Source organism: Triplophysa rosa, linkage group LG6 (assembly GCF_024868665.1).
Source record: "Triplophysa rosa linkage group LG6, Trosa_1v2, whole genome shotgun sequence".
Taxonomy (NCBI): domain Eukaryota; kingdom Metazoa; phylum Chordata; class Actinopteri; order Cypriniformes; family Nemacheilidae; genus Triplophysa; species Triplophysa rosa.
The window spans coordinates 26,800,114-26,810,056 of NC_079895.1; the positions used below are offsets into that span (position 1 = coordinate 26,800,114).

The 9,943-nt window shown below is 39.9% G+C and overlaps 2 protein-coding genes across 2 annotated transcripts; both read left to right on the forward strand.

The window, feature by feature from the left end:
• Nucleotides 1-2,828: 2,828 nt before the first annotated feature.
• hoxd3a (homeobox D3a) lies at nucleotides 2,829-4,261 on the forward strand. Its single transcript, XM_057336342.1, has 2 exons — nucleotides 2,829-3,309; nucleotides 3,513-4,261. The coding sequence occupies exons 1-2, from the start codon at nucleotides 2,844-2,846 to the stop codon at nucleotides 4,259-4,261; spliced, it is 1,215 nt and encodes a 404-aa protein (XP_057192325.1). The 5' UTR covers nucleotides 2,829-2,843.
• Nucleotides 4,262-7,769: 3,508 nt separating this feature from the next.
• On the forward strand, nucleotides 7,770-9,342 carry LOC130555763 (homeobox protein Hox-B4-like). The gene is made up of 2 exons (XM_057336223.1): nucleotides 7,770-8,298; nucleotides 8,375-9,342. The coding sequence occupies exons 1-2, from the start codon at nucleotides 7,860-7,862 to the stop codon at nucleotides 8,632-8,634; spliced, it is 699 nt and encodes a 232-aa protein (XP_057192206.1). The 5' UTR covers nucleotides 7,770-7,859; the 3' UTR covers nucleotides 8,635-9,342.
• Nucleotides 9,343-9,943: the final 601 nt, after the last annotated feature.

Genomic DNA, 9,943 nt, shown 5'->3' on the forward strand with positions numbered 1-9,943 from the left:
CGCCTCGCAGTTGGAAAGGCTTTTCCGTGTGAAACCGAACCGAAGAGCTCATCTGCCTGGTGAGATGTGGATTTAAATCTCGTCTTCGGGCTCTCGGGCTCTCGCTTGGTTTTAAAATCACCGGTGAAAAGTTGTGTACTGTGGATAGTGTTGAGACTTACTTTAGTCCCTTCCGTTCGTTGTTCATTAATCAGTGAGTTATTGCAGAGGAAGCCAAAGGTCACCCAAAAGGCTTATGATGGCTAAATATTTTGGTCAGCTTCTCTTTGTGTAAAACCGCTTATGTCAGTTTTTTCCCTCTTAGATACAGATTTGACTCTTAAAACCCGCACAATTATTCTAATCTTTTAAGCACCAAACAAATTCGTTTAGGCAGAAAACATTTCAGGGAAACGAGTAAATATATATGTGCTATAAATGTGTGGTTCAATGTAAGAGCCTAATAAAATTATCATTATTATTATTACGCAATCCAATACTCGGTAAATGTTGGCAATATAAGAATTTAAAATGTAGGCTACAGTTTTTAGAACCACACGTATCAAGCCCCGAAGAATCCACGAAGAAGGGAAAATTGAACAAAATAGAATAGAAAATAAAATAAATGTTTTTATTCTGTAGGTCAAATACGAAATTATGAAGATCGTTTAAGGGGAAAGCGCGGAGAGACAGCCACATACTGCGGTAAGTGATTTCTCTCTTTCACATGTTTTAATATTTTGGAATTTTGTACTCACATAAAATACAATTTACTTTAATACCTCCTCTGCATTATCCTTTGACTCAATCGCAGCTCATGAAAATTATAGGCAATAAAAAGGCACACGTGCTTGTTGTAAAATTAACACAACACGATCAATTCAAAACGATTCGGTCTTCCAATATTGTTTTTAAGTCTCGTTTATTTACTACCAATTTTGTTGCTCAGACATCAATACAACAAACATTATTTACTTGCGTCTGCATCCCTCGATTTTAAATATATGTGTGGTAACACATACACATTTCTACTTAAAGTACTGCAAAATGCAAAACATCCTCGATTACAAAAGAAAAAAACATCCCTTCTGATCACGACCTCATTAAATTCCACACTTCTCCGGGTAATTTGGCAAAACTTTGCTCCATTGCAAGCGGTTAGGAAGGTTTTAAGAAGACAACAGTGTGTGTCTGAAGTGGACGGCTAGATTTATACTGGCAGGCTGTATAGCGAGACATTCTTACCCCCAGCCATCCTCCTACGCTTAGAGTTTTACCCCTCTGACGGTATCAAGTCTCGAGGAGTGCCTTTCTTCTCACCCCTCTGTTAGGCCCGTAGTGTGGCCAGTCATAAATTTAGCATGACTCCACGATGACAGGTGTATTGATATGTATCGCGGGGAGCTTTGGGACGTCTAATAACTATACTGGACGTGAGCTTCAGTCGCTTTGGTGTAAGCATGTGTTTAGGACACTAAGAAAAATAAATAAATAAAGCATGTAGCCTATAGCGAGCTACAGTGCACATTTGGGTTTCGCAAGGACTGAAGGTGCCAGACTGCACCCGACCATTTGTCGCGGATCACACTTGCGATGCTGTTAACATATGTGAGCAAACCACCAACACTAAAACTTAGTCCGGCCCTTCGTAGCTCGTAGGTCAAAATAATGCAGCCCAAATTTAGAATTAAGAAATGAATGAATGTGTTATGGAGCCTTTGAAATGTGACAGTTTGTGATATTTAGGAAGGATTCACAATGAGGCCTTGCATTTCAGTAGTTCCTTTAATGTTCACAACCAGCCTGTCAATACAGCAACAAACGACCATGTAAAAGTCATAACACAACACTGGATGAACTGGAGAATGTGGAACGAACAGACTACTTCATTATCCTGAGAGCAGTCTCAAATATATCTAACTATGTACGCTAATAGCTCGGAGGCAAATAACGGCTCATGTTTGTGTGTGCGTGTGGTTTATTTCTTTTATTTTCATTACGCTATGAGAGATGTATGTGATATATAAGCTGCTAGTTAACACGCATTCTTTTTAAATGTGTCTTATGCTCTAAAGCTTGAAAGAGATTTAAAATCCTTAAAAACGCAAAGATGTCTTGTATTGAGCAATGACTCTGAAAAGAATGGGATATTGTTTGGAGAGAAACGCTGATGCCCCTTCTGCTGCCGTATCGTTTCACTCAATAGGGTTAAACTTTAACCCTGTTGTTGCCTTATTGCCTAGAGTTCTGAAAGTGAAAAGCTTTGGGGGTTTGAAAGGCAAGCACATGAAAAGCCTTGTCAAGGATAAACAATAGTAGGGAATGGTTTATAAAAACAATTAAAAACAATACTTTGCAATAAATTTATGGAATAAATACATTCTCTTTAGAATAACTGCGCTGCTTACAGTGCTTGCTTTATAATGATATCATTAAACATAGGCTATGTATCTGGTTGAAATTAACCTATATGTAATTCTTATTTAATATCTACAGTTAAGTCTGGCAATAACATACAGTATTTTATGGCACTTCGTTATAAATAATCAAGTTAAGAAATGCTTGGCACGTACACATGAGTATGTAAATATCTTTTTAATTTAGAGGGGGGCCTGGAATGTAGAGTTTAGGCGTTATAATAGGTCAATAAATAGCCTCACATTGTTCGTCATCTCCCAGAGTGCTTTTCCTCTATCTGTTATATCTGTAAACACTGTACACTTATTGCAGAAATCTTCACTCGAACTGACTAATTGTCTTTCAGGTCCGAGGACATATAATTTGTGGGAACCTCCAATCACGTGACCGAGGAGCCCATGCAATTGGACAGGGGTTCACAGGCCTTGCTAGTTTGAACCTTCACAATGCAGAAAACCACTTATTATGACAATGCTGGACTCTTTGGAGGATATTCCTACCCCAAATCTGACTCCTACACATACGGTCCTGCACACCAGGGCTACTCGTCCTCCAGCATAGAGAATGACTTTCAAAATCCAATCTGTCCAATTCAAACCACATCAGCCCGTCCGCCAGCACACAAAAATGGAGACATCAATGGCAGTTGTATGCGACCCAGTGCCAGCCACAGCAACAGCCAACCAGAGAATATCATAGAGCAGCAGCAGCAACAACAACAACAACAGCAGCAGGCTGCCCCTTTAGCGGCCAGCTCGCCCAGCCCGAACACCAGCTCCACTCAAAAAAAGAAATCTCCCAGTAGCACTGGCTCCAGCACTGCCACTCCAGTCATCACCAAACAAATCTTCCCATGGATGAAAGAGACCCGTCAAAACGCCAAGCAGAAAGGCACCAACTGCCCAGCTGCAGGTATGTGTGTGTGTGGCAGGAGAGGAGGAGTTTATGTAGCCTGCATAAAAATGAATTATGTAGTTAATAACTGCACCCAAGGCTTTCCTTGGTCACATTAATAGAGAGGGTTCCTTTGTGTACAGTAGCTCATGTCTCTCACTGGTGATGTAACAGGCAGTGTGACGTTACTAACGCCTTGCATTTTTGCTGTCTATGTACAGGAGAAACCTGCGATGACAAGAGTCCACCTGGTCCTGCCTCGAAACGGGTGCGCACTGCCTACACGAGCGCGCAACTCGTGGAGCTGGAGAAGGAGTTTCATTTCAATCGCTACCTGTGTCGCCCCAGAAGAGTGGAGATGGCTAATCTACTCAATCTGACTGAGCGCCAAATAAAGATCTGGTTTCAAAACAGGAGGATGAAGTACAAAAAAGATCAAAAATCTAAAGGCATAATGCACTCTCCCCTAGGACACTCTCCGGACAGAAGCCCGTCGTTAAGTGGCTCGAATCACATTGGATATTCTGGTCAGCTTCCAAATGTAAACGGCCTGAGCTACAACGCGCCATCTCCCCCGCCATTCGCCAAACCGCAGCAGAACATGTACGGCTTGGCAGCCTACACGGCGCCATTAGGCGGCTGCATACCGCAACAAAAAAGGTACCCGGGCACAGAATACGACCACCACAGCATGCAAGGGAACGGTAGCTTTGCCAGTGCCAATTTACAAGGTAGTCCCGTGTACGTCGGGGGGAACTTCGTTGATTCAATGCCAGGCTCGGGCCCTATGTTCAACCTCGGCCATCTTCCCCATCCCTCATCCGCCAGTGTGGACTACAGCTGTGCCGCTCAGATTCCGGGCAACCACCACCACGGACCGTGTGACCCCCATCCCACATACACAGACCTCAGCTCTCACCACGCGTCTCAGGGAAGGCTGCAGGATGCGCCAAAACTTACGCATCTGTAAGGATCCCATCCGTGTGCTAAAGCGCAACGCCGCTTTTTTATTACCTCACTAGTTAAACGAATTTATAAAACTACACTCCGAGAGAAGCGTAACGTATTATCCTGTATTATTACGACTATTGATATAAGTATTACTGCTATGATTGTAATAATTTTTAACAATAGCTGTGGTCCATTTCTCTCGGCTGTCTCGGAGATGCACAGGAGTGTGTTGTTGTCAGTTGTTTGGTTCTTGGAGGAGCTATATGCGCAGAATGAGGGCAATTTCCATAAAGTATTACTTGAAGGTAAGTTCTGTAGATTTGACAGTTTAGGCATCCATAGAGATGTGATTTGTAGCGAAAAAATACCATTGCCTCTTTGTTAAGTCGTCTGTTACCGAATCCGTATTATTATTTATTATTTTCTCTCAAGATTGTATGACGAACATTTATCTCGACCGAGTATTATATTTATTATTTATCGATTTTGTAACGCACATTATTTATCTTTTGATGTACATTATTTATATGGACAATTGTAGAATTTATTTTGGAGCACAACCCGTTGACGTTTTCTTAGAACTGGTGCAAACAAGGTAATATTGTGTGACTGGTGTATTTCTGTTTCAATTGAAGAATAAAATATTCTGCAAATGAAGAGATAACAATGCAAGGATCTCGACATTTCGTTTTTTTGTTTGTTTGTTTTCACAATAATTGGAAATCTGGCACTTTTTGGTCAGTGCCATGGTTAATACTATGTCGCTTATAAACACCACACACAAACACATCCTTTATAAATGTTATTTTGTAAGTTCAGTAATTTATGCTTAAATTATGAAATGTTAATGATATGGAAATGTTATATTTTATTGTGTTAAACGTTTTGTAAATAAAGCGCTTAAACCGAACAAATGCAATTGCACATCCTACATGTTCATGCATCCATTTTCACGGTTACATTCAGTATTCATTAAACGTATTCTATAGCTTGCGTAAATGGATAGATTTTTTAATTGAATGTCGCCAGCTCACATGGCTGAGGCGCCATTTTGGAAACATAAGAATAGTAAACAAAGGAACCCTCGCACTCTCCAGCATCCAGATGCACTTGAATGTGCGCGCGCACGCACAATGGCTGTTTACAGTAAAAGCACAACAGTAAATCTTACTAGACATTGCAATTATTTTCAATTCAATTGAGGAGGACTACAAACAATTTGTATTGTCAATTAAGAAAAGTATTTTTGTCTCAAGGATATTTATTTTATTCAGTTACATATAAATTAAGTTTATGTGTTTGAAAGTTCTTTTAAATATGTTATTTTGCAAAAGTGACCCAGTGGGCAAATTTGATCAATTCTGGAAAAGGCTAGCATGTTGTAATGAAAGACCATGACTTTTACTATCTTTAAGATATCTATTCATTCTTCATAGACTGGGATGGGTCTCCTTAGAGGCTCTGATATGCCCTAAGCCAAAGAGTATGTGTTCTATTTTATAAGCAGTTACATATAACATTAACTTACACTACGGTGCAAGAATTAATACACATAGGTCTAAGCATTTTAAAATGCACCTTATAATGTCGTAATGAATAGCCTAAAGCGTCTCTGCCTTTGTAAGCATTGGCAAGCCTTCTCTAAAAGAATAGGCTGTTTCCCGCTTTCCCCCAGCGAGGCATTTCAAAGCTCATTAATCAAAAACTCGTCGCCTTCAGTCTCGGTACTGATTCCACCTCTTTATGAACAAAGCTTTTTGCTTTCTCAACTCTGAAAACACATTTCAAACTGCAAGAGGCCAAACTTTGTCCAAAGAGAGAGAGAGAGAGAGAGAGAGAGAGAGAGAGAGAGAGCGCGCGCGCGAGAGAGAGTGACCGTGACAACACACTCGGGCTACCAACATGGCTTGGATGAGAGAGAACGCAAAGCTGGAAAAACATGCTGAGACTCAAAGAGTTCAAACATTGGGGTAAGGACATATTTCTACAAAAAAATATGAGACTACTAAATTGATTAAATCAGATAGAAAGAAAACAGTGATCATAGGTGAAATTGTTGTATAGCCAGATTCATCGATTTTCGCATTTCTCCGAACCTGCCTGTCCCTATATGGTGTAATAACAGGCATTTTCTTCCGTCATTATTATGAATTGTGGATTGTGCTCTAAATTATTTTTCAGACACAACGGACTAAAGAGATACCTTCTGCATTAGAAAGGGGACATAGTTTGCACTTAAAAAGGTGAACATAATATATTACTATTATTATAATTCATATTATTATTATTGTTGTTATTATTAAATAACCTATATAACGTTAATAAATGTTTTACTATTCAACAGAGGTAACAGAGGTTAGTAAAATAAAATAAAAAAGGGGTAGTAGTCTAGATTTAAAGGGGTAATAAATAAATGTTCTAACGCTAAAGAGGTTTGTAAAAAGACTTTGCACACAGACATTTTTTATATTCAAATAAAAATAAATTTGTAAAAAATCTATTTAAATGGTGTCTTATAAGAGGTATTGTACGTGCATTAAGGAGCAATAAATAACAATATACAAGCAGAAAAAAGAACAGAAATATTTCATATATTTTAAATTATTGTTTTTCATCTCAGTAGAATTCCTGCTTGTCCAAGGGTGTTCATAACCGAGATCATTCTTGAAAATCTTAATTCAGGAACCCCACATTTCGCCTTTCTGTCTAATCTGGACAGGTTAAACGGTTGGGTATCTCACAGGCCTATAGGCCTACTCGTTATGGGCGGGTGGATCAAATGCTCTTTAGGGGAAAACAAATTCACTGTTACGACGTTCAGTGTTTAAACAAACGTGAGTCATTGCGCTGTTCTTAGAATCAGTTCAGAATAAACGCCCGACAACACGAGAAAAACAGTGCGACTCTTAGTTTGAGTGCTGCAGTTGTCAGGGGTGTTTGCTAGCTTCAGGTCATCAATCACCGATTGTGCACAATTTTCCTCGACAGCAGTTCCGAGTCTTCCGAGGGGAGAAGCCAGATGCGCAGCGTCCATCTTCTGCTCAAAAGGGACAAACCGCAGAGTCGAGCGCTCAATTTATCACACCATATAATGATGAAAAACCTTTTAGGAACTCTGCTTCATTATTCTTTTGTATTCTTTGAAAATGCACAGATTGAAATACAAAACCAAATAAAATAAAAAGTAGTTAATTGGCGGCAATCATATGAACCTATGTAAAGGGTAAAGGAGCAAAGGTTTAAAAAAAACTGGCCCTCACAAAAATGGCATATTTTGGAGTGTAATTCATGTATTCGAGTTAAATATTGAAGTTATATGATTTAATTCACCATGAGTAGGCATCATAAATTCATCTAAAATGTTTAATCCATTATGTCTTTAACAAACGGGAGAGGGATGCATTTAAGTATCATTTAAAAAATATATTTTAAATGCCCGAGATATAAGGTCAGCATTGCCTCCAGACCAGCCGACACACGGGTCGCTTTTGATTGGTCAGAGTAAAAAGGCCCCGCCCCTTGTTGTAGGCAACATTTACATGCTGAATCCGAAAGTACAGAAAGACAAGCGGCGCGAGCTATCATTCACAATTTAAAGTGACGCTTTAGGAGAGATAATGACCTCGTTTTTACACCGTTACCCATGCGGAGACCTGGCGAGACTCACGGCCAAGTACTGTGAGGATCAGAGAAAGGCAGAGCGCCAGTCTTACAGCCGAGAAAGACAGACAAGCGTTCTGGATCACCCTGTCAACACCCGATTAACTCCGGACACGCTTCAAGGTACTTTTACAGTGCGTTATGGTAGAAACGAGTGTCCGGAACGAAGTTTAAATGTAGCTTACGCGTGCTGCACGGGAGCCGTGGACACTAACATCATCGAGGGCTGCTACGACAACTTTGGAGAAATACGTGACTTCAGACCGAACGACAAAACAGCGCATGCGCACAAGGTCTGCGTCTCCCAAAGTCTCTCTGAGTGTCGGGAGGGTTACGACATTGCTCCATCTAACACGTACAGTTGGATGAAAATCAAAAGGAATATCCCCCAAAGCAGTGCGTTTCGTTTTGTTATGTCAATAATGAAACAATTGTTTGGGTGTTTTTCTAACCTTGTCTACACTTTTCGCAGGCAGCAGATACGCGCATGGACCCAGCGACACTGCTGCGACCTCCCGCACAATGTTTACCACCAAACAACGCACTGAACTTGAGAAGGAGTTTCACTTCAACAAGTACCTCAGCAGGTCTAGAAGAAGTGAAATAGCACAGGATTTACATCTCAGGGAGGATCAGGTCAGGATCTGGTTCCAGAACAGGCGGATGAAGCAGAAGAAGAGAGAGAGTTTGACCACATGCATGCTCGGCTTCCCCATCACATTGTCCAGATAAACGTGCCTATGACCAAATCCAGTGTGATTTCTTAACCCCATGTTTATTAACATGTATGTGCCTTATTTATACGGTCCCATTATTTATTATGCACTAATATTTATTGCGTTAAGTAACAGTATTAAGTACTGTGCTATGATGCAACTGTGCCTTTAATCTTAAATATTTAAATAGTCAGAGAGGTTTGATAGATGTTTGCTGAAGCTTTAATCTTGATAAGTGTTGGGTAGAAGAGCTTATAAAGTGAATTGTACGCCATCATACCTTAATTGATTGACTAAACTAACTGCTTGTAAGATGAGCAAATTATTTTCACCAAAGAGTTCATAAGGGAAAAGTGTTCTCTGTCTGACCTGAAATCAGATCACTTTGACCTCATGAGAATTACATTTTCCTCAAGGTACTCAGCCTCCTAAAAGATCACCCCTGTTCTTGTCTTTAAGTCATGACTGATCACAAAAAAAGATTGTCTGCAAAAGTTAATGCGCTGTGTATTGAACTTGAACTGAAATAAAATGTTATAAATGTAACCAAACTGTTTCTGGGCAGAATAGTATAACCAGGTTAACCACAAAAAGTTCCAACGTGCCAAGTTTTCTCAATCACATCATGACATGACTAGGCGGACGGTGTTAACAATAATTGTCAGAGCAAAATGCTCAACATGTAAAATGATCTTTGTTATAACAGACCTCAGATGGAAATATTTCAATATTCTGACAGAACTGAAGGCATGTTAACCAATGATGAATTATGTGGTGATAAATAAATCTACCTATCTATCATATCACAAAAATGGCTGTAGCTGGGAAAATCTTCAAGAAAAGTGTAGTCGTTATTAAAGGAGAATACGTGGATCTGGATTTGTACCAGGCGGAAGTATAGATCTGACTTGGTCTTCTTTAGAGTCATCACTTAAGGTCAGACTCGTCTGCTGGATTTGCTGTTAACATTGCTGAAACAGCAAATCGGTGATGTTTAGTTGTAGAGAAATGTCCTCCCTCCTATTCCTCTTTTTTCCGTGTGAGAAAAAGACAATATCTGGAGTGGTGTGGATTGTTTTAATGTTAGCGGGTCTCCATACATCATCACATTACATTATGGCCTCCATTTGGGGCGCAGCATCATGCTACAGTTGTCACAAGCATGAAAATAATGAAGACTAATAGTTACTAGCTATGAGTCTGCACACACACACACACATACACACACACACACACACACACACACACACACACACACAGAAAGCGATGTACATCCCTCTTCCAGATCTCTCTCTCTCTTTCTCTCTCTCTATATATATAGCCTA